This window comes from Procambarus clarkii, chromosome 10 (genome assembly GCF_040958095.1).
Source record: "Procambarus clarkii isolate CNS0578487 chromosome 10, FALCON_Pclarkii_2.0, whole genome shotgun sequence".
NCBI lineage: Eukaryota > Metazoa > Arthropoda > Malacostraca > Decapoda > Cambaridae > Procambarus > Procambarus clarkii.
In genome coordinates this window covers 54,077,167-54,105,130 of record NC_091159.1, presented here as the reverse complement: position 1 = coordinate 54,105,130, position 27,964 = coordinate 54,077,167, and the positions used below count along the sequence as shown (strand labels likewise).

Sequence of the window (27,964 nt, the reverse complement as noted above, 5' to 3'; positions counted from 1 at the left end):
GCTGCACCGAGGTAGCTCCACACACATAAATCGCATCAGATCTTTAATAGGCTATTGGAGACCAGGGGCCAAAAACCCAGGTCTCTAATAGCCTATTGGAGACTTAAAGGCCAAAACCATGAGAGTTGCGAGGGAAAGCGCCAAAATCGGGGTAGTCTAGATCAGCCTTGCCAAAAAAAATGAATGAAATGAAAAAAGGTGAAGCAAAACAGACAAGTGTAAGGTCCCATAAATGGTTCACCGTAGTAGGTATGCCACACCTACTAGCTCTAGTTACTGCTGGCCATCACCAGGTGGCAGCCTCACAGGAACTCCCAGCTCCCTGTGTCTTAACAATGATCAGTCCTTCGTCAGGTGTGACACGTCTGACCTGCTCCTTGAGTCTTTACCTGAATTACCTGAGGGCCACTATTTCTTTTGTGGCCTCAAAGGAGACAGGAAACCAATAGCTTATCAAAGATCCTCCCTACTTTTCCTGATGATATTTTCCAGCTGGATTTTGAATTGCAGTACAGTATTGTCTTGAGTTTTACAGCTTCAGCGAGTAGGCAGTTCCATGGGTCATACAACTCTATGGATGAAAAGCAACTCCTGTTTTCTGTCCTACATTGTGGCAAAAGACTTATTGAATAGCTGGTTCCCTCTTAAACTTTAAATGGGTGAGTTGGCAAACTTGCTCGAACTCTGAAGTTTCGGCGGCTAGTCTGAGTAATGTATCTGTAAAAGCCATTTTTGATAAGCAGAAAAGTCGTTCTTTGTATCTTGAGGTTATCTTGAGATGATTTCGGGGCTTTTTAGTGTCCCCGCGGCCCGGTCCTCGACCAGGCCTCCACCCCCCAGGAAGCAGCCCGTGACAGCTGACTAACACCCAGGTACCTATTGTACTGCTAGGTAACAGGGGCATAGGGTGAAAGAAACTCTGCCCAATGTTTCTCGCCGGCGCCTGGGATCGAACCTAGGACCACAGGATCACAAATCCAGCGTGCTGTCCGCTCGGCCGACCGGCTCCCTGTGTGTGTGTGTGTTATTATTTTTTAATTATTTTTTTACTTTAATTTTAATTATTTAGACTATTTTTATTTGTACTCAACGCATTTTTTGTCTTTATTTTTTATTTTTTATTTTATTTATGCATATACAAGAATGTACATAAGGAATGTGAGGATACAATTATGGTAATTACAGTCTTGTAAAGCCACTAGCACGCGCAGCGTTTCGGGCAGGTCCTTAATCTAAGAAAATTTTAAGGAGGTAAATACTTGCAAAATTTATAGACAAAAAAATGATAACAGATTACATGGAATGAAAAAAAAAAAAGATGAGAGAAAATTATAGGTACAGTATATTAAAGCACATAGGTAGCTATGATTGATTGCAATGACAGCTTAAAATGGTAGTTGACAACAAATTGGTAGGCACAATACAGCAGAAACAATATAAGATTGATTGCAATGACAGCTTGAATGGTAGTTGACAAAAATTGGTAGTCACAATACAGCATATGGCTAGCACATAAAAGAAGACAGCAATGAACACAATGATAAGGTTGTTTGATATTACATAAAAATTAGGAGATTGGGTACCACTAGGTACAGAGCAAATTAAAGCTCAGTGTAGGAAACTAAATAGATGAAGTTAGGTACTTTTTGGTTTTGCTTTTAAATAAGGCAAAAGTTTTACAGTTTTTCAATTCACTAGGGAGTGAGTTCCATAGACTAGGTCCCTTAATTTGCATAGAGTGTTTACACAGATTAAGTTTGACCCTGGGGATATCAAAGAGATATTTATTTCTGGTGTGGTGATAATGGGTCCTATTACATCTGTCCAGGGAGAGTTTCAGAGCATGGTTTGCATTTAAGAACAGGGTTTTGTAAATGTAGTTGACACAAGAGAATGTGTGGAGGGAGTTAATATTTAGCAAGTTTAGAGATTTAAACAAGGGAGCTGAGTGTTGTCTGAAAGCAGAGTTAGTTATTATTCTGATAGCAGATTTTTGCTGTGTGATGATGGGCTTAAGCTGGTTTGCAGTGGTAGACCCCCATGCACAGATACCATAATTAAGATAGGGGTAGATTAGTGCATAATATAGTGAGAGGAGAGCAGAGTTAGGAACATAATTAAGCAATGCAAATTAAGGGACCTAGTCTATGGAACTCACTCCCTAGTGAATTGAAAAACTGTAAAACTTTTGCCTTATTTAAAAGCAAAACCAAAAAGTACCTAACTTCATCTATTTAGTTTCCTACACTGAGCTTTAATTTGCTCTGTACCTAGTGGTACCCAATCTCCTAATTTTTATGTAATATCAAACAACCTTATCATTGTGTTCATTGCTGTCTTCTTTTATGTGCTAGCCATATGCTGTATTGTGACTACCAATTTTTGTCAACTACCATTCAAGCTGTCATTTCAATCAATCTTATATTGTTTCTGCTGTATTGTGCCTACCAATTTGTTGTCAACTACCATTTTAAGCTGTCATTGCAATCAATCATAGCTACCTATGTGCTTTAATATACTGTACCTATAATTTTCTCTCATCTTTTTTTTTTTTTTTTTTTTTTTTTTTTTTTTTCATTCCATGTAATCTGTTATCATTTTTTTGTCTATAAATTTTGCAAGTATTTACCTCCTTAAAATTTTCTTAGATTAAGGACCTGCCCGAAACGCTGCGCGTGCTAGTGGCTTTACAAGACTGTAATTACCATAATTGTATCCTCACATTCCTTATGTACATTCTTGTATATGCATAAATAAATAAATAAATAAATAAATAAATAAATAATATCTGATTTTGGAGAGTATACCAACTGTCTTAGAGACTTTCTTAGTTATGTGTTGAATGTGGGTGCTGAAGTTGAGTCTCTTGTCTAGGAATAGGCCAAGAAACTTGCCATCATTTTTATTACTGATGTTAATGTTGTCTATCTGTAGCTGAATTGCATTTGATGATTTGTTTCCAAATAAGATGTAGTAAGTCTTTTCGATGTTTAATGTTAGTTTGTTCGTTGACATCCATAAGTGGACTTTTTTTAATTCATTATTCACAACATTATTTAGTGTATGTGGGTTGAGGTTTGAGTAGATAAGGGTAGTATCATCAGCAAACAATATAGGTTTGAGAATATTAGAGACATTAGGCAGATCGTTTATATATATAAGAAATAGAAGAGGTCCTAAGATGCTGCCCTGTGGCACTGCAACGGCACTTTTTACCCATTAGTTTTAAGCTTTAGTCAGTAGTGTTTTTTCCTGCCCGAAACGCTTTGCATAATAGTGGCTTTAGGCATTGTATGTACTAGCTCTTATCTATAAAGCCAACAAACTTTGTAAAATCTCTTTATGTATGTACCTTTGCCTAAATAAAAATTATTATTATTATTATTATTATTATTATATTTAATCTTTTTAAAGATGTGATCTGGAACAGCTTTCTCCAAATTGTTCAGTATTTCAAGAGTTTCGATGAGATCATCCGTCTCATGTGGGGACCCATTTGCTTCCATATCATTTTAATACAGTATACTGTATAGTATTTGCTTCACGTGCATGTGTTTTGAAGCCTCACTTGTTGTGTGGACTTTGCAAACTTTTTATGTCGAGGTGCATGTGATTAGGGCTTCTGTTCCCCAGGTACTCATTAATGTTGCCCTAGTACTGAAATGGTTGCTTCCCCTTGTTTGTTTGGGTGTTTATCTCAGAGACCAGACCATTGTATGGTGCAATGCCTTGTAGAGTAAATGTTTACATGGCATCAGGGAAACTGTACAATATATACACTGATTTTTTTTTTTCTGAATATGAATTAAACTTTTTTTTGTGAAAGATTACTACATTTAATAATGTCATTATTATTAATATTTTTGTTAAATATTGCCAAAGACTTAAGGGGGTTAATGTGGATGCGTGTCAGGATTTTGTTAAAATGTGAATGGTGCTGTATATCATCATCCCATCAAGATAGATACAGATGGAAACTCCATTTCTCATACGAATTAAGGGACACTATTATTTTGTATTTTATAAGCTTTATGTAATGTATAACTCTGATGAACCACTATAATATACTGAGGTTAAATATTTTGAATAATTTGTTACATTTCTATTTCAGTGGAGGCTTGCAAAGGTGCTGGGTGTGAAGCCGATGCAGTAAATGACATTTGCAACGATATAGGATAAAAACCCACACTTCTGTAAGTGTGAAATTTACATGAGGAATTTACACCAAGTCTTTCACATTCTTCTGAATGCTTTGTCAAGGTCCGAGTGTGTGATTAGGACGAGAATTTTTATTAGACGTGGAGATATAAATCTCGTCACACACTCAGACCTTGACAAGGCACTCGGGAGAGTGCAAAAGACTAGGTGTAAATTCCTTATATAAATTTCACAAATACACAAGTGTGGGTTTTTATCCTATGGTATTATGTCTGTGAGAAGACATTACCATTACTAATTTGCAATAATGATAACTGAGCAAGAGTGTACTTGCAGGAAGTGCGATGATTATTCTGCCCTACACATTTGGTTATACTGTATATGCAATAATTTCATGTAGACTGCATTTTTTATGTTTGTGGGAGGGAGAGCACAAAGGAATTATAGTACTGTACTACATGCACTTGTGCTGGCTTCCTGTCCCCAAAGTGGCAAATGGAGATTGTGGCAATCAAGTAGATTTAATTTAACATTAATATTTCATCTTGTGCGAGAGAGGAAATAGGGAGGCAGGAGGTGTTGGCTTAGCGACAGTAGCTGGAACAGTCGTGTGGCATAATGCACCAAGCTGTGTGTGTGTGTGTGTGTGTGTAGACCGAAGAGAACCTCATTGTTTTGTTCGAGTTTCAGGTCAGTACCCACTATTGGTAGTAAACATTAACCATTTTGGATTAGCTATATGGATAATATTTTTGTGGAATTATGTGGAAAAACGTCACATTTTTTATTTTGAAAACATTTTCATTCCATTTCCTTATAGAAATTAAATAAAATTAATTTTTGCTGTGAATATTGTAGGCGAGATATGACTGTACAGTAATATCATAATGATTATTGCTGTCTGTATTTAGTGCATGTACAGTGTTCCTATTGTGCTAGAAGGTAGTGAATGAAGTCTGTAGCAACCAATATCCTTGGTCAGTTGTTCATCTTATGCACCTCCCACACTCAAGCTTCTTCCCCTGTGCTGTTTGTTTTCTTAATATTTTTACGCGGCCATGTCCCTGACCATGCGTTAGGAGACAGAACACACACACATTGCCTCGGAAAACATGCTTTAGGTCACCAAACGTGCTTTGGATCCCAAACATAAGAACATAAGAATGAAGGTAACTGCAGAAGGCATATTGGCCCATATGAGGCAGCTCCTATTTATATCCACCCAAACTCATTCATATACATGTCACACACATACATACATGTGTGATGTCATCACACATGCATGTATGTATGATTACTGTACATGTATGATTTCATCCAAAATGTAAAGTACTGTAGCTTAAATTGTTGTACAATACAATTATTTGTTGTTATAACTTGTTTGTATTTAAAATGTTTACTGTTGTTTAGGAAAGCTTTTATTTTCATGAGTGTAGCCATTCTGATATTAAAATTACTGAAATTGTGAAGCTTTTTTTTTTTTTCCTGGTCAGTATTTGTTTGAATTCTTCTCTTTGTAGCTTGAGATTCCTGCCCAAAATATATACGGTACTTTTATATTGATTCTGGAACACAGACTCTAACTATTTTGTAGTTAAATGTAATTTTTAATGGAATGGTTTTATTCACAGCAACATAAATTTGGTTTTATAAACATATTTGATGTACATATAGTAGTCATATTAGTACAATGGATAACTGCAATTTAATATGGTTAAAATTATATTATGAATTAGTATCCCCATCTTGATGCCTTCTTTTGATAATTATTTTACTTGCTTTACAATGTCTTCATAATTGTAACCATCTTCACTACAAATGACCTTCATGGCTGTAACTAGACTACATGACCTCATCACTGTAACCCTCTACACTACACACAATGTAACCATCTTTACTACACCTGACTACCATTACTGTAACCATCTTTACTACACCTGACTACCAATTACTGTAACCATCTTTACTACACCTGACTACCATTACTGTAACCATCTTTACTACACCTGACTACCATTACTGTAACCATCTTTACTACACCTGACTACCATTACTGCAACCATCTTTACTACACCTGACTACCATTACTGCAACCATCTTTACTACACCTGACTACCAATTACTGTAACCATCTACCTTATACAATACCTTCAGCACTGTAACCACCCTCACTACACTGTGTTCATGACTGTATCTTGTCAATCTGCTTCCAGTTGGAGCCGAGTATGAAAGCTCAGTTGACACAGACATGAGACTACCGTCTTAATGACTGTTGTTGAAGGCGAGGTAATTCAAATGGAGTGATGCACCTTATGTAGGTTCAGCTCCACTTAATGATAAAATTGATCCTGCAGGTTGATCCTGCCAGTAGTCATATGCTTGTCTCAAAGATTAAGCCATGCATGTGTGTGAGACTCACAAGGTGAGTTAAGGCGAAACCGCGAATGGCTCATTAAAATTAGCTATGTTTCATTGGATCTGTAAACCCACTTACTTGGATAACTGTGGTAATTTTAGAGTAATTCTAGACGCATGTCCTGCATGCTGTCCTACCTCACCACAAAGGTAAATCACTTTGCTTAGGGAATGTTATGGTCTGCATGAAGGCAGTTTAATCCATTATGATATAATAAGCACTGTTGTTATACAAATAACAACAAATAAATAAACAAGAAACTATGTAATTAGCTTATCAAGATTTAGCTAAATAAATTTTGGGGTCCAGTTCCTGAGCCCATTACTTTGCCTATGTAACCTTTTCCACTATCGCCCACGGAATGGGTTTGGGATTTACTACCACTCGCAGGATGGGCATGGGGTTCACTATCACTCACAGGATGGGCATGGGGTTACTATCACTCGCAGGATGGGCATGGGGTTTACTACCACTCACAGGATGGGCATGGGGTTTACTATCACTCACAGGATGGACATGGGGTTTACTATCACTCACAGGATGGGCATGGGGTTTACTATCATTCACAGGATGGGCATGGGGTTTACTATCACTCACAGGATGGGCATGGAGTTTACTATCACAGAATGGGCATGAGGTTTACTATCACAGAATTGGCATGGGGTTTACTACCACTTATAGGATATGGCTATGGTGGTGAATAATAAATGAACTAATCTAAACTATCAATATAAACGTGTTAATGATTGGTCGAAGTACATATACATAGGAATATACAAGCCCAACTTGTAGATTCCAATCCCTGACAACGTCGGGAAAAGTAAGTTGTTAATTGAAGTCACCAAGCCAGGAAGATAGGTCACCATACCAGGATGATAGGTAGCATTGGACGGCAAGACGATCAAGATCTTATTCCAGTCTCACACTAAATTTCTTATGTTCTCACCTTACTAAATTTATATTTTAATTTTTTTTTAAATTTTGCCCCGAGGGGCGAGTTTATTGGGCAGCGCCACTCATCTTGTGAGTGAACACACCGCCAAAGCAGCATGTACAACACTCCCAATAGGAAGAAAACCCGCTGGGTTGTTCATCCTGTCACTTGTACCCAGACACAGCTGGGACTTGCTGAATTGTCTCAGGTGAACAGCTTCTCAAACAAGAAGGTTAACATGTGTTCCCCCATAAAAAATCTTATGTTATTTATTTATTTATTTATTTATTTATGCATATACAAGAATGTACATAAGGAATGTGAGGATACAATTATGGTAATTACAGTCTTGTAAAGCCACTAGCACGCGCAGCGTTTCGGGCAGGTCCTTAATCTAAGAAAATTTTAAGGAGGTAAATACTTGCAAAATTTATAGACAAAAAAATGATAACAGATTACATGGAATGAAAAAAAAAAGATGAGAGAAAATTATAGGTACAGTATATTAAAGCACATAGGTAGCTATGATTGATTGCAATGACAGCTTAAAATGGTAGTTGACAACAAATTGGTAGGCACAATACAGCAGAAACAATATAAGATTGATTGCAATGACAGCTTGAATGGTAGTTGACAAAAATTGGTAGTCACAATACAGCATATGGCTAGCACATAAAAGAAGACAGCAATGAACACAATGATAAGGTTGTTTGATATTACATAAAAATTAGGAGATTGGGTACCACTAGGTACAGAGCAAATTTAAAGCTCAGTGTAGGAAACTAAATAGATGAAGTTAGGTACTTTTTGGTTTTGCTTTTAAATAAGGCAAAAGTTTTACAGTTTTTCAATTCACTAGGGAGTGAGTTCCATAGACTAGGTCCCTTAATTTGCATAGAGTGTTTACACAGATTAAGTTTGACCCTGGGGATATCAAAGAGATATTTATTTCTGGTGTGGTGATAATGGGTCCTATTACATCTGTCCAGGGAGAGTTTCAGAGCATGGTTTGCATTTAAGAACAGGGTTTTGTAAATGGGATCTTGCGGGTTATAAATGTTATCTTGCGGGTGCAAAATGGGGGGAATCTTTTAAGAACAGTATCTATATTTGACAAGTAGTGCTTTCCTAACTCAAACAATGTGGGATTTATTATTCTTCGCATATTTCTAATGTCTCTCAGATATTCACATTCTCGTAGATAGTGGTCAAGGCGGTGTCCGTCACTCTCATCACAGATTCTGCAACTCTGCTGCTCAGCTGTTATTTCCCTTCCGAATCTCCATGAATATTTGTATCCAAGACGGATTCTCGCTATTACTGATTCTCTCCCGCGTCCTCCTCCTCTTCGTCCATAATGATTGGGATTGCCAGCTGCAACCATGTTGTACCATCGTACAGATTCACTGATTTGTGCTTGTATCCTCCTTTCCTCAGTTACCTTGTCACGGTGATATTGCCTGAATGTACCTCTAATTTGTAGCAAGCAGTCTTGGGTATGAAGTATTCAATATGGTCTCCTTCAACAGCCAGCACATCTGCTAGTTCATTTCCACATATTCCAACATGAGAGGGAATCGGGATCCGCAGAAACTTGACGATTCTTTCCTGATTGGTTAGTACTCTCACAGCTCTCTTGATTTCAGAAACTATCGCAAGATTTTCTGCCCGATATTTACTTAGGCTTTGTAGCATATTTTAATCTCACTAAATATAGAATATTCTTACCTCAGGTTATATACTGGCTGATATCCACGGGATATAGTCATATTGGCTTGGTGTTTCTAATTTATTTTCTATGCAATCTCACTATATTTATTTTATCTCTGATACATACTGAGTTCACGAAATCTAGAGCCAGACAATAGCAAAAGTACTTTTCAAGTACTAATGTTATACATTTTCTCAACATGGATGTGCAGTACCCAGCCTCTTACCTGGCTCTGTTCAAGGATACACCGGCACTGAAAACAGGGGCGGTGGTTGCAATCTTTCGGGATACACCTCGGCTTCTCGGGCGATGTTGTAAGTTTGTGACCGCGAAAGAGTTGCTCTTGTAGCCAGCTCTCGACCGGGGTCACGGCTTCGTCTTGGGCATCGAGGAGTGGCGGCACGCAGTCTCCGTCTATCGTTGTCCAGATGGGTCATACATGTACTACGACTCTGTTCAAAAACCCATGCACGAGGCATTCGTTGAATACATAACTAAGAACAATATTCCTTAGTGACGAAGTATTTGAAGCTGAGCGCCCAGGACTTTAAGTTGGACACTTGCGCCTATCACTCCATCGCGTTCTTGGACATTGTCACCAGTTCCTTCCTTCACGATTACAACAGCGTAGCTAATCACTTCTACGGCTGTATGGTCGTGTGTCCTGACCTGGTGGTCGTGCTGCATGTCAACGCCATGCAAACTGAAATCCAGAACCGTATGCAGATGTCCCCGGAGACTTGTCAAGTCCCCGAGGAGAAAAGTCCACTACGGGCTCACCATAGCCCGTGCTACTTGGAACTTTTTGTTCCAGGTGGCGAATCTTAAACAACAATAACAACAACCAGGGAGCGCAAGGCCCTCAGGACAATCCGCCGCAAGAATTGTGTCGTACCGTACCGTCGGAGGGGAAGGAATTATCAGGTCAAAGCGCCAAGCTATTACCACTATATAGCACTCTGAAGAAGTCAGGATAAAGATTTGAGATGGGATGGAGGAAGGAATGGTCAGGATTTGTGATGAAGGGAGTGGGTCGAACCACTTGGTCTGTTGATCTGGTTGCATACCTCTGAATCCTCTCTATTTTTGTCTTTTTGTGTGTGTGTAAATACAAAATTTTTCTATGAATAATGGACAGAACTTAAATGAAAGTGTAACATAATGTAGATACATTTTATTTTATTTAACATATACAGTTGCAAATACATCTTTGATAAAGATGAATTATACACGTTATTCGTTTGTTGTTTAAGTTCAACTTTCACATTACAAATTACTGGTTTTTCACTATTATTGGTAAGTAGGCTATGCAGGTCCTCCTTATACGCTAAATACGATATATTTTTTTTATTTTTTTAATAATGGAAACTGTTTTTGTAAACAAATGATACAAAACAAAAAATAACTTAAACTGAAACAACGTAACAAAATTATCGTAAATAAAAATAAAACAAAACGTAATAAAACAAGAAATTATTAAATTAAGAGACACAATTCGCCTCTCAACAGATACGTCAAAATAACAGATCCTCCAAAATAACAGACACGCCAAAATAAGAAACCCGCCAAAATAACAGACACGCCAAAATAAGAAACCCGCCAAAATAACAGACACGCCAAAATAAGAAACCCGCCAAAATAAGAAGAGAAGGGAATTATCAGGGGAAAGCGCCAAGCCATTATGACTATACAGCACTGGAAGGGGTCAGGATAAGGATTTGGGATGGAACGGGGGGAGAAGGAATGGTGTCCAACCACTTGGACGGTCAGGGATTGAACGCCGACCTGTATGAAGCGAGACCGTCGCTCTACCGTCCAGGCTAAGTGGCTAAAAAAAAACATCAAAATAAGAAACCCTCCAAAATGAAAACCCTCCAAAATAATAAATCCACCAAAATAAGAAATCCTCCAACATAAAAAAACTAAAATAAATCCTCCAAAACGATAAACCCTCCAAAATAAGAAATCCTCCATAATAAGAAATCAACCAAAATGATAAACCCTCCAAAATAAGAAATCCTAAAAAATAAGAAACCCTCCAAAATAAGAAACCCACCAAAATAAGAAAACCACCAAAATAAGAAACCTTCGAAAATAAGAAACCCACCAAAATAAGAAACCCACCAAAATAAGAAACCCACCAAAATAAGAAACCCTCCAAAATAAGAAACCCACCAAAATAAGAAACCCTCCAAAATAAGAAAGCCACCAAAATAATAAACCCTCCAAAAAATTAGAAACCCACCAAAATAAGAAACCCTCCAAAATAAGAAACCCACCAAAATAAGAAACCCTCCAAAATAAGAAACCCACCAAAATAAGAAACCCTCCAAAATAAGAAACCCGCCAAAATAAGAAACCTTCGAAAATAAGAAATCCTCCAAAATAAGAAACCTAGGAAAATAAGAAACACACCAAAATAAGAAACACACCAAAATAAGAACCCACCAAAATGATAACCCCTCCAAAATAAGAAACCCTCCAAAATAAGAAACCTTCCAAAATAAGAAACCCTCCCAAATCAGAAACCCTCCAAAATAAGAAAACTGCCAAAATAATAAACCCTCCAAAATAAACTCTCCAAAAAAGAAACCCACCAAAGTAAGAAACTCTCCAAAATAAGAAACCCACTAAAATAGAAAACCTTCCAAAATAAGAAAACCACCAAAATAAGAAACCCTCCAAGATTAGTAACTCTCCAAAATAAGAACCCCACCGAAATGATAAACCTTCCAAAACACGAAACCCTCCAAAATAAGAAACCCTCCAAAATAAGAAACCCTCTAAAATATAAAAATGCCTAAATAAGTAATCCGGCAAAATATAAAAACCGCCTAAATATAAACCCGCCAAAATAAGAAACCCCGCCAAAGTAATACACATAAACGTCTCTCACCCATATTACGACGTTCCAAAACTTTAAAAAGATAAAACACATTCATTTCTAACTTAATAAAATACACAATATTCTTCAAGTTGGTTCAGAGAAGTAAAACCGAGTTTTACTTAGCAAATGTTTGGTCCATATATAGTAGTATTTATTCATACGCAGATAATAATACGATGATAATAAAAATATATAATACAATGAGAATATGTCAGTTATAAAAGGAGAATTAGATATAACGAGTATAGAGGAGAAAAAGTTATATCGTGTGTATAGTGGAGAACTAATTATAACGTGTATCGAAAAGAACTAATTATAGCATGTGTGTATGGATTAAAATTAGTTATAATGTGTGTGTGTATAGAAGAGAACTAGTTATAAGATATGTATGTAGGAGAACTATTTATAACATTTGTATAGAAGTGATCTAGTTATAACTTTTGTATAGAAGAGAATTAGTTATACCATTTGTGAAGAGAACTAGTTGTATAACATGTGTAAAATGAATACAAGTACAAACAACATGGTCAAAAAATATAATTAATGTCAAATTTGAGAAACCCTAAAACCAAATTATTATTGAGAATACAATATACATGATAAAAAATACAGAATACAATCCAAGGAAAGAATACAACCTTGGGAAATAATACAACACTTGGAAATAAAACATTGTGAAATCCGTCATGAAATATATCTTATATCCTCTAAATTACTAAGACCAACTCTTGGCCAGATTAAGCTTATGATATTGTATTTTTTTGTATTTTTTTTTTGTATTTCGTAGTGTTTCATAACTGAGAAAAGAGATATTCCATCAAATAAACTTGAGTTCAAAATTATTTATTGATTACCAACAGTGAAAAAGTTGAATTATAATAGAGCCAGCTAACCTTCAGCTAGTGTTATCATGCGAAATTCTGAAAACTGCCAAAAGCTTAATACATGAAATACAGCCATATTATACAATAGCCACTGTGGAGGGTAAAAGGAAATATCTCAGCTGCATAGTCAGGCAAACACAACGTTTGACAGCGCGAGAAACTTAAATGTCTGGAATGAAACAGAACTTATTAATAAATAATTGCAATAGTAATGAGCTGACTAATCGAACAGAATTGAGTCAAAATTACGCTCATCCATAGTTTGCTTAGGCTAATGGAAGACATGATTTGGGAAGCCTTGTACTTACCGCCTTACTGTGCATAGGCCTATTTGTGATTCACTGTAATTTGAGGCTTTTTAAAAGGCTTAACGTCGACAAATTTCCTGTTAAAATATAGTTAAAGGCCGCATCCGAATCGTGTACAATTTTAACTACAAAAGTTCATAAATTTCGAACCCCGTCAAGCGGAGTAAACTGTTTCTTTTGTTTTTTAAATTATATATACACACCACTACCGCGAGCCTATATTCCTATTCCTTTAGGCGAAGACACATATATATCAGACCACCTGTTTATATAACATGTCGCTCCATATATCAGACCACCTGTCTATATAACATGTCGCCCCATATATCAGACCACCTGTCTATATAACAGGTCGCCCCATATATCAGACCACCTGTCTATATAACAGGTCGCCCCATATATCAGACCACCTGTCTATATAACAGGTCGCCCCATATATCAGACCACCTGTCTATATAACAGGTCGCCCCATATATCAGACCACCTGTCTATATAACAGGTCGCCCCATATATCAGACCACCTGTCTATATAACAGGTCGCCCCATATATCAGACCACCTGTCTATATAACAGGTCGCCCCATATATCAGACCACCTGTCTATATAACAGGTCGCCCCATATATCAGACCACCTGTCTATATAACAGGTCGCCCCATATATCAGACCACCTGTCTACATAACAGGTCGCCCCATATATCAGACCACCTGTCTATATAACAGGTCGCCCCATATATCAGACCACCTGTCTATATAACATGTCGCCCCATATATCAGACCACCTGTCTATATAACAGGTCGCCCCATATATCAGACCACCTGTCTATATAACAGGTCGCCCCATATATCAGACCACCTGTTTATATAACAGGTCGCCCCATGTATCTGAAAAACTAGAAACAAAATCATAAACTAACATTAACACGCTGCGAGGGATCCTATATTGAATATATCAGAGGCCAAAAGCAATGGTTCTACACAAAAATATGAATAAGAGACGAAGAATTAGGCCTATACACATATATGCATAAGACAGGAAGCATTGGGCCTTCACAAACATATACCTAATTCACGAAAAATTAGACATACACAAATAAATGTTTAAAAATATGATAGAATGGGAGTATACAGATCGGATTTTTGTTTTGTTTTGAATAAAATGTTTAACAGAACAAATCATTATTAATGTTAATTAACTAAATTATTTATCAGTAATAAAAGGAAGTAACAATTACCTCCTTTTATTATTATTGAACACTTCAAATCTAAGGTTGGGAGTTAGGATAAGGTTGGGAGCTAGGATAAGGCTGGGAGCTAGGATAAGGTTGGGAGTTAGGATAAGGTTGGGAGCTAGGATAAGGTTGGGAGCTAGGATAAGGTTGGGAGCAAGGATAAGGGTGGGAGCTAGGAAAAAAATTAATGCATTCGTATTGAAATATATACAAGTATAAATTAAATGAGATAGTAAATATATCGTAATAAATGACCGAGTTATTAAACACATCTACAGATAATACATGAAATAAGTCTATTAACTGAACAAATAATTGCATGCAACATTGCAAACTAAACACTAGCGAAGAACACAATTATCAACATAAATGTTTACACAGGAACTATGGAATAAACCGAAAATTAAATAACTCAATATAATAAAAAAAATTGAAAAAACAAATCTTGAAAAAATAATAATAATGGAGATATAAAAGATTAATTAAGACAGGACAATTAACCTATTAATTTAGACATTAACTGGATCTTTTCCCAACCTTAAATGCGTATATACCAGTAAAAAAAATAATTGAGGGGACTCTAAATAGATTAAAATAAAAAATAATCAAGCACATGTAATGATATGCAACTTAACTACACAAAGTAGGCAAATTAAAGCTGGTTCTGTAAGCTCTCATGAACTAAGAAAATGTGTCGTAGAAAGAGACCATTTGGTGCTGGACTCCAGCCGCATCTAACCTAACCTAACTTAACCTGACCTAACCTAACCTAACTTAACCTGACCTAACCTAACCTAACCTAACCTAACCTAACCTAACCTAACCTAACCTTACCTAACCTAACTTAACCTGACCTAACCTAACCTAACCTAACTTAACTTAACCTAACCTAACCTAACCTAACCTAACTTAATAACCTAACCTGACCTGACCTAACCTGACCTGACTTAACTTCACCTAACCTAACCTAACATAACATAACCTAACCTGACAACCTAGCCTAACCTAACCTAACTTGATCTAAGCGTTAGAAATCGCACAAATAATCAATACACACTAACATTCATGATGATATATAAATATGTGCCCCACATTCAAATGAAACTCGCGTAAACAGCAGCTTTGCACAGAGTAATATGAAGGAAAATACCAAATAAGTGACATCCTTATCTTCGAGAATATAAATACTAGAGTGAACATGACGTCACAAAGATGAGGCAAGGATGGAAGAGCTCACGTGACTCCTAAGCTATAGATATAGCCATGAGTAGTTGTTTAGTATACAAAAAAACTGAGTCTAACTCTTATAAACAGGTTTAGATCGCTTACTGTGTTTCTATTGTTATGTTTATACAGATAGCCAGAGAAGAGGTTCACGCTGCCTTGTGTCACGTGACCAGCTTTGTTGTCCTCAGCACATTGCTCACTCTAGTATGTATATGCTCGAAGGTCCTTTTATAGGGTATTCACGTCTGTGTCGGACAAAAATGAGAGCACAGCAAAAATATATAATCATAAGCTATCTCCTGCATCCGTGATTATGTATGCATACATGTATGGGTCACAAACTGGGAACACATGTTTATACATATGCACACACACGCTATACTTGCATACATATATGTATAGGCCGACATACATACATGTATGCATAGGACCGTGTGCTTGCATTTATTCATAGGGTCGACGTGCTTGTATATATATATGCATAAGCCTACCTACGTATGATCATGTTCTTGCATAAAACATATGTATACGTTCTTGCATATATATGTTCCTGTCCGAAACGCTTTGCGTAATAGTGGCTTTAGGCATTGTATGTACTAGCTCTATCTATAAATCCACCAATCTTTGTAAAATCTCTTGTATGTACCTTACCTAAATAAACATTTATTTATTTATTATTTATATATGTGTATCCATTTCCTGGCATACATTTATGCATACACATACATACACACGTTCTTGCACATATGTGTGTCCGTCCTGGTATTCATATATGTAAAATCGTATAGACGTGGACTGAAGCAGTCGCTACAAAAACAAAAGAAGGAAAGCCTTAAAGCATGCGTAAACTTAAGCATTAAGAGCACCAATGACAGTATAAAGGCACAGCGGCCGCCAGTTACATAACATAAAAGAAAATAAACCTCAAATGCAATAGTCGAGCAGGAACATGCAAGATGCGGAGGTGGTCGGCCTAGCCTCAAACCAAAATAATAAATTACAGAACGTATTGAAAACGACATAATTTTTGTCTATATGGGGCGACTAAAATAGGGATTGTGATCTAATAAGCAAAGTTAAGTTGGGCGTGAATTATCCGTGAATTATTAACTCCTAGGATAGTTCAAGAACTCATATTGATTATATTGTATCCTTTTTCAATTGGTCAGGTAAATAAAAAACATTTTTTAGGAGGGAACTAGTCGACCAGTAAGATGTGTGACAGACAGAGAACACGAGGTCGTAAGTGCCAAGCTGCCATGGGGGCTTCTAAGCCTTCCACCGTACATCTTCTCAATGTTTCTCATATTAGAAAAAACTATTGCAATGTTTTTTAAAATCCAATATTTTCCTACTGAAATACCATTTCAGAATATAATAAATAGAGCGTATCATGAGTAATTTGTGGCTCTGGCACTATATGATACAGACTTGTGAAAGGTGTACGGATTGGGAAGGATCATGGAGGATTGTGAGAAGCTGGAGGAACCACCTGAAGGCGGTGTTTAAACATATAAAAACAAAAAAATACAATATAAAACCTGAACGTCATGCATTGTACGTTTCATATCTTTTTGTCAGTTACAGGTGTGAGGAAAAAAAATATAGCAATGGCTTCATATTATGTGATAAACATAGCAGTCAGAGCAACTATAGTCCCTTTTCATAACACAGAAAAAATTATATATATATATATATATAGTAGCCAAATAAGCACAAAATTCACACAATATATATTTTGTGTAAAAAAGAACATGGAAACTGCATTGATGGGGATCAAAACATACCCTCTAATGCTGTGTATGTCTCTCTTTCCGATGCTATGGATCTCCTCTCCAACCAGAGGTAATACTTTATAATGTATAACACAAAATATATGTATTTTGTTGGAATTTCTACAAAATAAAGATTAAGCCCAATTAACAAAGTATGGTGACATATATAAGCAAACAATAACTTAAATATTTTACTCGAGTGAAATGAACACATAATATAATAATTTTAATACAATACTGTATATGTTGTAGGTGTATGAAAATACTGTATATGCTAGAGTTGAATGATACTCTGTATATTCTGCTATTAAATTACAAAAATGTATACGTACTGTAGTTGTGTGAAAATATTACATATGCTCTAGTTGTATGAAAGTATTGTATATACAGAAATTGTATGGAAATACTGTATTTGCTAATTTTGCATGCAAAACAAAAATTTCGTGTGTAAACAACATTTCCAACCTTCAAACAGGATCAAAATTTATAACATTTTAACTAAGAATTTGAATACATAAACCCATATATATATATATACTCTCCAAGCAAAAGTTGACATGAACACGGCTGCCAGACCGCAAATACAGGAACCAAAATATAACATCTGTATGTTCAAATTATGAATAACTTCAAAATATGTTCACATATGAACCCATTATGTTTAAACCATAATTACAAAAAAAGTCATACACATTACAAACATTTGTCTTTTCTTTTAAAACAATATTGGTTTAAACATAAATAACAAACTCAGTTAACTGAAAAATAAAAAAAATAATATAATTAGCCTATGACTGAACCTTGGAGTATATACATACTAGAGGGAGCGAGGTGGGTTATGGGAAGTGTCACGTGACTGTAGGCATCATGCGGGCTTCGTCAATTTTTAGTGTTGACTCCAGGTAAACTCAACTAATGTGCTTATGGGTCCTGGTAAAGATGATTCGATTATATATATATATATATGTTTTACAGGTACGAAATTATAATTAATATGCTATAATATATATACCATGCCGAGTAAGCATATAATATGCCTGTGTTAAAGCCTATCCATCGCGGCCGAAGGTTGCTATGGCCACGGAAATAGCTCGCTGACCAATCAGCAAGTTTACTAAAGTAAACCTCTCAATGTATATACACAAAGGGGTATATACAAGGATGTATATATACACTGCGAGGGGTGCATCTCTCAGTCTATATAAATCCTTGTGAGCGTTAGCTAACGGGTCCGTGATAAGTCCAACTGATATATTATAATCATTTCATTCCTTTTCATTTAATTATTTTGAGAAGTGCTCTTCTAATCTAATTCTTGGCAATTTGGCTGACTTATATATTTACGTTAATAGCTGTTTTATTTCTTTATGTAGCTCCACCTTACTTTATTCTCGATGATTGCATCAGCCAATCCCCGGATGATTTCTGACGTCATGTATCAGCTGCCTCGTGACGTCACCCTTGGTAGCCCTGCAAGATGTCTGATGCCATGCATCAGCTGCCTCGTGACGTCACTATTGGTAGCCTTGCAAGATGTCTGACACCATGCATCAGCTGCCTCGTGACGCCACACTTGGTAGCCCTGCAAGATGTCTGACGCCATGCATCAGCTGCCTCTTGACGTCACTCTTGGTAGCCCTGCCAGATGTCTGACGTCATGCATCAACTGCCTCGTGACGTCACTCTTGGTAGCCCTGCAATAGAAGATTAACACAATCAGGTTAATATAATCAACAAACCGTTTCGAGTTATATAATAAGAAGAAATAAGCAATCTACATTCATTTAAACAATAAGGGGTTTCTTTACTGTTTATATGAAACAAATATAAAAATACATAATTGATTGATTTTCAATACTTCTCCGTTTTAATATTTATTTGGTAATCATTACAAAAAATAAAAAAAGGTCTTTCACAGTCTTAACTAATCCAAGGAGGGTGTGGGGTCCACCATCTTCTTGTAAATATATAAATAAATAAATAAATAATCCATGGCTCGCAGGATGGGTATGGGGGTGACCATTATAATATTATACTCGGTAGTAGAAAGGAGGTCAGAGGTGAAGTAAACAGTTTAAAGGTGAAGTAAAGAGAGTTTACCAAACCCGGGGAATAATCAAGCGTACCTTTACCTTTAAGGAAAGTAAAGTAGACATTCAATTGTATAAGTCTCTGGTGCGCCCCCTCCTGGAATATTGCATCCACGCATGTCAATATAGGTCAAGATACCCATGGACCAGAGCTAAGTCATCTCTCGTATCAGGAACGGCTGAGGGCTACAGGGCTGACAACTCTACAAGCCAGGCGTGACAGGGCGGATCTCATCAAAACCTTTAAAATACTGAACAATTTGGAGGATGTTGATCCAGACAATTTCTTCAAAAGGTCAGATGTAATACGAACGAGGCGCAACGGGTTCAAGCTCAAGCCACAATGTTGGACTGAAAACAGTTGATGCTTGTTCACCCATAGGGTTGTAAACCCGTGGAACCGCCAGTTTCCAAAGCGATATTTACCCATATTCTTAACTTTATATTATATACATTTACAATAAATAATGGAAGAATCTTACCAAAAATAAAACCAATGACACTAAATGCGCAAAGAGCGCTCGAGTGAGAATTAGGATATGTTGAGAGCTGGGAACTACGCCTGCACAGACAGCATGAAAGATCCGCAAGCCTGTTGTGATTTTGAAATTGGCAGAATTAGGCTGAGGTGGTAATTAATGGGTAGAGGTGATGAATCTCCCAATAGTGGGCACGCCAATTGTAAGCTGTGTGAGCTATTATAGCTTGTTATTATACACTCTTCAACAACTGTATACCTTATTATTAATCATTTTTAGACCAAATTGCCTGAGATACTTTGAGCTGTGTAACTGCTTCATCCATTCACAGATATTGGAAGATATTCCCACAGTATTCTTGACTTATATCCTCATGTTTCTCCTATTCCATGTATGAATAACAGTCCTGTGAGGTGGCGATAATGTATGAGCGATTAAATCTACAACTTTTTATTGATAAATTAATACATTTATATCTTGATTTTGAAACTGAACTGTTAAGATAACAAATGGGCGATGGGAACAGTCATGTTTGATGCTGACTTGGACGCGAAAACTTTTTGTCTTGGCTCTGGCCAAGCCACACCGGCAGTGTTGCTCCAGACACCTCGGTGGGCGGACGTGTCGGCCAACTCTCGGTATACTGTGTGACTGTTACGAACTATATTTTTAAGAATAACGTGGCATTTTCTCGCGTTGCCTTCAGTGATCTATTCATTGAGAGTTAACAAAATCAGCCCGTGTTTTAATGGGAGAATTTGGTGAATAATTAAGATTTCAAAATGAATTTCAGTATTGTATTGAACACGTGACTTATCTTCAGAAAATTGTATGACAGGCACAAGAGGATTGTGTTAATACAATCATCAAAGAAACAATTTTTTTTGTGTGTGTGAAATTGTTACTTATATCACGTATGAACTATATAACACGAAGCATTATATATGATTATATACAAAATTATCATATTAACTTTACCAACGTAATGTTATCTGTACTAAGTACATATAGTAATTGTAATTACATACACAATACACAAAGTTTATCTGTGTTATGTTCTGTAGCACTATATAGACTAGAGGGTTGTATAATTCATGTTTGTATGAATACCATACATACAACCTCTAATCATACATAACAATTTCTAATTTCTTGAATCATACATAACACGCTATATGTACGATCAAAGAAAGTATTACATATTATATAAGGTATAACTATAAAAGGTTTAGTCTGTACAACAACAAGCAAAGTATCGGATTAAGTTAATTACCGGATTGCTGGTACAAGAATATCTAGTATCCGGTTCAAGAATATTTAGTATCCGGTTCAAGAATATCTAGTATCCGGTTCAAGAATATTTAGTATCCGGTTCAAGAATATCTAGTATCCGGTACAAGAATATCTAGTATCCGGTTCAAGAATATCTAGTATCCGGTACAAGAATATCTAGTATCCGGTACAAGAATATCTAGTATCCGGTACAAGAATATCTAGTATCCGGTTCAAGAATATCGAGTATCCGGTTCAAGAATATCTAGTATCCGGTTCAAGAATATTTAGTATCCGGTTCAAGAATATCCAGTATCCGGTTCAAGAATATCGAGTATCCGGTTCAAGAATATCTAGTATCCGGTTCAAGAATATCTAGTATCCGGTACAAGAATATTTAGTATCCGGTTCAAGAATATCTAGTATCCGGTACAAGAATATTTAGTATCCGGTTCAAGAATATCTAGTATCCGGTTCAAGAATATCTAGTATCCGGTTCAAGAATATCTAGTATCCGGTACAAGAATATTTAGTATCCGGTTCAAGAATATCTAGTATCCGGTACAAGAATATTTAGTATCCGGTTCAAGAATATCCAGTATCCGGTTCAAGAATATCTAGTATCCGGTACAAGAATATCTAGTATCCGGTTCAAGAATATCTAGTATCCGGTTCAAGAATATCTAGTATCCGGTTCAAGAATATCTAGTATCCGGTTCAAGAATATCTAGTATCCGGTTCAAGAATAACTAGTATCCGGTTCAAGAATATCTAGTATCCGGTTCAAGAATATCTAGTATCCGGTTCAAGAATATCTAGTATCCGGTTCAAGAATAACTAGTATCCGGTTCAAGAATATCCAGTATCCGGTTCAAGAATATCGAGTATCCGGTTCAAGAATATCTAGTATCCGGTTCAAGAATATCTAGTATCCGGTTCAAGAATATCTAGTATCCGGTTCAAGAATATCTAGTATCCGGTTTAAGAATATCCAGTATCCGGTACAAGAATATCTAGTATCCGGTTCAAGAATATCTAGTATCCGGTTCAAGAATATTTAGTATCCGGTTCAAGAATATCCAGTATCCGGTTCAAGAATATCGAGTATCCGGTTCAAGAATATCTAGTATCCGGTTCAAGAATATCTAGTATCCGGTTCAAGAATATCTAGTATCCGGTTCAAGAATATCTAGTATCCGGTTTAAGAATATCCAGTATCCGGTACAAGAATATCTAGTATCCGGTTCAAGAATATCTAGTATCCGGTTCAAGAATATTTAGTATCCGGTTCAAGAATATCCAGTATCCGGTTCAAGAATATCGAGTATCCGGTTCAAGAATATTTAGTATCCGGTTCAAGAATATCCAGTATCCGGTTCAAGAATATCGAGTATCCGGTTCAAGAATATTTAGTATCCGGTTCAAGAATATCCAGTATCCGGTTCAAGAATATCTAGTATCCGGTTCAAGAATATCCAGTATCCGGTTCAAGAATATCTAGTATCCGGTTCAAGAATATCTAGTATCCGGTTCAAGAATATCTAGTATCCGGTTTAAGAATATCCAGTATCCGGTACAAGAATATCTAGTATCCGGTTCAAGAATATCTAGTATCCGGTTCAAGAATATTTAGTATCCGGTTCAAGAATATCCAGTATCCGGTTCAAGAATATCGAGTATCCGGTTCAAGAATATCTAGTATCCGGTTCAAGAATATCTAGTATCCGGTTCAAGAATATCTAGTATCCGGTTCAAGAATATCCAGTATCCGGTTCAAGAATATCTAGTATCCGGTTCAAGAATATCGAGTATCCGGTTCAAGAATATCTAGTATCCGGTTCAAGAATATTTAGTATCCGGTTCAAGAATATCCAGTATCCGGTTCAAGAATATCGAGTATCCGGTTCAAGAATATCTAGTATCCGGTTCAAGAATATCTAGTATCCGGTTCAAGAATATCTAGTATCCGGTTCAAGAATATCTAGTATCCGGTTCAAGAATATCTAGTATCCGGTTCAAGAATATCCAGTATCCGGTTCAAGAATATCTAGTATCCGGTTCAAGAATATCGAGTATCCGGTTCAAGAATATCTAGTATCCGGTTCAAGAATATTTAGTATCCGGTTCAAGAATATCCAGTATCCGGTTCAAGAATATCGAGTATCCGGTTCAAGAATATCTAGTATCCGGTTCAAGAATATCTAGTATCCGGTTCAAGAATATCTAGTATCCGGTTCAAGAATATCGAGTATCCGGTTCAAGAATATCTAGTATCCGGTACAAGAATATCTAGTATCCGGTTCAAGAATATTTAGTATCCGGTTCAAGAATATCCAGTATCCGGTTCAAGAATATCGAGTATCCGGTTCAAGAATATTTAGTATCCGGTTCAAGAATATCCAGTATCCGGTTCAAGAATATTTAGTATCCGGTTCAAGAATATCTAGTATCCGGTTCAAGAATATTTAGTATCCGGTTCAAGAATATCGAGTATCCGGTTCAAGAATATTTAGTATCCGGTTCAAGAATATCCAGTATCCGGTTCAAGAATATTTAGTATCCGGTTCAAGAATATCTAGTATCTGCTTCAAGAATATCTAGTATTCGGTTCAAGAATATCCAGTATCCGGTTCAAGAATATCTAGTATCCGGTTCAAGAATATCTAGTATCCGGTTCAAGAATATCTAGTATCCGGTTCAAGAATATCTAGTATCTGCTTCAAGAATATCTAGTATTCGGTTCAAGAATATCCAGTATCCGGTTCAAGAATATCCAGTATCCGGTTCAAGAATATTTAGTATCCGGTTCAAGAATATCTAGTATCCGGTTCAAGAATATTTAGTATCCGGTTCAAGAATATCCAGTATCCGGTTCAAGAATATCTAGTATCCGGTTTAAGAATATCCAGTATCCGGTACAAGAATATCTAGTATCCGGTTCAAGAATATCCAGTATCCGGTACAAGAATATCTAGTATCCGGTTTAAGAATATCCAGTATCCGGTACAAGAATATCTAGTATCCGGTTCAAGAATATCCAGTATCCGGTTCAAGAATATCTAGTATCCGGCCCACAAGTATATGGCCGGATATCATCAACATTATTGCAACTTATTATTATTAGTGAATTAAAAATTTAATTATTAGTGAATTAAAAATTTAATTATTAGTGAATTAAAAATTTAATTATTAGTGAATTAAAAATTTAATTATTAGGGAATTCCACATTACCAGATTAAGTGCTCAATTGAATTACAAATGTAATTCAATTTACGAATTGAATTCAATTCAAGATATTATATTCAAATGATCACGTTACAGTGGTTAATGTATTTAGGTACAGTATTTTATTAAGATACTAATTACACATAGCGTTTCACCTAATGCCGCTGTTCACCTAGCTGTAACTTAAGTACTCGGGATATACGAGTGACTTGAGTTTGATATTTTATGCTGTAGTATATACTTATTACTTAGTGTGGCGACGCCTTGTCTTCTCTCAGATCTATCCCGTGATGCACGCTAAAAAATATGGGTGTGGCCCTATGTTTGTTTTGAGTGTGGCCCAATGTTTTGAGTGTGGCCCAATGTTTTGAGTGTGGCCATATGTTTTGAGTGTGGCCATATGTTTTGAGTGTGGCCATATGTTTGAGTGTGGCCATATGTTTTGAGTGTGGCCATATGTTTGAGTGTGGCCCTATGTTTGAGTGTGGCCATATGTTTGAGTGTGGCCATATGTTTGAGTGTGGACATATGTTTTGAGTGTGGCCATATGTTTGAGTGTGGCCATATGTTTGAGTGTGGCCCTATGTTTGAGCGTGTCCATATGTTTGAGTGTGGCCCTATGTTTTGAGTGTGGCCATATGTTTGAGTGTGGCCCTATGTTTGAGTGTGGCCATATGTTTGAGTGTGACCCTATGTTTGAGTGTGGCCATATGTTTGAGTGTGGCCATATGTTTGAGCGTGGCCATATGTTTGAGTGTGGCCCTATGTTTTGAGTGTGGTCATATGTTTGAGTGTGGCCATATGTTTGAGTGTGGCCCTATGTTTGAGTGTGGCCATATGTTTGAGTGTGGCCCTATGTTTGAGTGTGACCCTATGTTTGAGTGTGGCCATATGTTTGAGCGTGGCCATATGTTTGAGTGTGGCCCTATGTTTTGAGTGTGGCCATATGTTTGAGTGTGGCCATATGTTTGAGTGTGGCCCTATGTTTTGAGTGTGGCCATATGTTTGAGTGTGGCCATATGTTTGAGTGTGGCCATATGTTTGAGTGTGGCCATATGTTTGAGCGTGGCCATATGTTTGAGTGTGGCCCTATGTTTTGAGTGTGGCCATATGTTTGAGTGTGGCCATATGTTTGAGTGTGGCCCTATGTTTGAGTGTGGCCCTATGTTTGAGTGTGGCCATATGTTTGAGTGTGGCCCTATGTTTGAGTGTGACCCTATGTTTGAGTGTGGCCATATGTTTGAGCGTGGCCATATGTTTGAGTGTGGCCCTATGTTTTGAGTGTGGCCATATGTTTGAATGTGGCCATATGTTTGAGTGTGGCCCTATGTTTGAGTGTGGCCCTATGTTTGAGTGTGGCCATATGTTTGAGCGTGGCCATATGTTTGAGTGTGGCCATATGTTTGAGTGTGGCCATATGTTTGAGTGTGGCCATATGTTTGAGTGTGGCCCTATGTTTGAGTGTGGCCCTATGTTTGAGTGTGGCCATATGTTTGAGTGTGGCCATATGTTTGAGTGTGGCCATATGTTTGAGCGTGGCCATATGTTTGAGTGTGGCCCTATGTTTGTTTTGGATGTGGCCTTATGTTTGTTTTATTATTGTTTGTTCTCTATGGTATCCCTGGTAGTACAGTCGGGTCCGTTCTCGACTCATAATCGGAAATTCTGGGTTCGAATCCTGGGCGGGACAGAAGTGGTTGGTCGCGTTTCCTCACCTAAGCTTAATGCCCCTGTTCACCGAGCTGTAGATGTGAGTACCCAGGAGTTAGTCGGCTTGTTGTGACCGGCTGTATGAGTTGGTGTATGAATTGGTGTATGGCCACCTGTATGAATTGGTCTATTGAACAGCTGTGTGAGTTCGTGTATGACCAGCTGTATGAGTTGGTGTATAAACAGCTGTATGAGTTGGTGTATGAACAGCTGTATGAGTTGATGTATGACCAAGTGTATGAGTTGATGTATGACATAGAGTTGCTAGTGAATTCTGAATATATTAATCAGTATTAATTTGCTAGGTGCTTGCTGGTTTGGTGATTTCTTGCCTGCTTCTGATTGGATAGAAGATTCTCCTTGATCATTTAGTTACAGCGGGTGTGTGTGTGTGTGTGTGTGTGTGTGTGTGTGTGTGTGTGTGTGTGTGTGTGTGTGTGTGTGTGTGTGTGTGTGTGTGTGTGTGTGTGTGTGTGGTTACCACGCAGCTGGTGATTTGTTGAGCCGTGTACTGAGGAGGTGGACAGTGTCCAGAGGACACGGAGGTGTGTGTCTGGCCGTGGTCTGGTCCATGGAGCCGGTCCACCACCCACCCACATCCGTGGCTAGGGCCAAATTAGGCTTGGAGAAACTGTAGCCTTTCAAACTGGTTCTGCGCGATGTATGAGGATTTTTCATATATATATATATTGGTTTATATATTTTTTGATTGTTATTCTTGATGTCGGATGTAATTAGTTTCATTATCATCGTTGTCATTGGGGTAATAATACCGTTATTTCAATATTTTACTCGTTATTGATGAGATTAGAGCTATCGTACGATGCGCGAGTTTTGAGTGGTAACTAATTTACTTCATTATTTGTGAATTAAAGCAGAATAACTTTATGTTTATTAAAACAAATCGTTGTGAATGCCACGGGTGTCGAATAAGAGGTGGTTTGTGACAAAGGTGAAAATAGTAGAACAATCATAACAAAATCAATGTTTTGGGTCCGGCGACTATAAACAAGTGAATATCGCAGGAGGAGGAGGATCGAGGTTCACCACAAGAGGATCCAAGACCTCTCCAGCAAGACGAGGTAAGGGGGCCAAGGGGAATCCTGAGATCACCCTCAAGTTTCTCTTAACTCTTCAGGGATTTTATAGGCTTGTGCAAGTTCTCGATTCAAAAGGTCTATCGAGATGGTTTTATAAAAAAAAATATGAATAAAGGAATACTAGTGGCTATGCCAGGCCGGTCCTATTTAAACACCTAATTACGGTACTGATGTCATTTGTCTGGGCCCATTTAAACACCTAATTATTTTACTTGTGTATCCTATCTGGCCCCTATTTATACATATTATTTTGTCCTGCGTATCGAAATTGGTCCAATTTAAACACCAAATTATGTCTTCCTCGTGTGTCCTATCTAGGTCCTATTTAAATACCTAATTATTTGTACTTAGGTAATCTATCTGGTCATATTTAAATCCCTATTTATTTTGCTTTTGAAAGCCATCTACTCAAACTATTATTAAAGTATTTATTTAACAGCTACTTTATAGTTTGGTCCATTCATTAACAACTCTATTGCTAAGCAAGTCGTTTCACATATTGTGCATATTTAGGCACTGGTTAGGTTAAGGTTAGGTCTTTAGATTCTGTTGGCGATT

General features: G+C 37.0%; 2 protein-coding genes and 1 long non-coding RNA gene across 11 annotated transcripts in view; 2 read left to right on the top strand and 1 right to left on the bottom strand.

The window, feature by feature from the left end:
- Positions 1 to 5,627, top strand: part of LOC123774772 (uncharacterized oxidoreductase YjmC) — a 56,810-nt gene extending 51,183 nt beyond the window's left edge. For all 5 annotated transcript variants that reach the window (XM_045769379.2, XM_045769370.2, XM_045769389.2 and 2 more), the window contains one exon: positions 4,112 to 5,627. In XM_045769379.2, coding sequence (XP_045625335.1) covers positions 4,112 to 4,153 — 42 coding nt within the window. In that variant the 3' untranslated portion in view covers positions 4,154 to 5,627. The remainder of the gene's footprint in view (positions 1 to 4,111) is intronic.
- A 4,751-nt stretch (positions 5,628 to 10,378) lies between these two features.
- LOC123774815 (uncharacterized) overlaps positions 10,379 to 27,964 on the bottom strand; it is a 32,763-nt gene continuing 15,177 nt past the window's right edge. The window contains exon 2 of the long non-coding RNA XR_006774987.2: positions 10,379 to 19,224. This is a non-coding gene — a long non-coding RNA (uncharacterized lncRNA). The remainder of the gene's footprint in view (positions 19,225 to 27,964) is intronic.
- msps (msps cytoskeleton-associated protein 5) overlaps positions 20,698 to 27,964 on the top strand; it is a 122,585-nt gene continuing 115,318 nt past the window's right edge. The window contains exons 1-2 of one of the 5 annotated variants that reach the window (XM_045769428.2): positions 20,698 to 20,737; positions 27,185 to 27,388. The gene's annotated coding sequence lies outside the window, so the exon portion shown is untranslated. Of the gene's footprint in view, positions 20,738 to 27,181; positions 27,389 to 27,964 lie in introns of all 5 variants that reach the window. The other 4 variants (XM_069322079.1, XM_045769447.2, XM_069322080.1 and 1 more) reach the window with 4 other exon arrangements.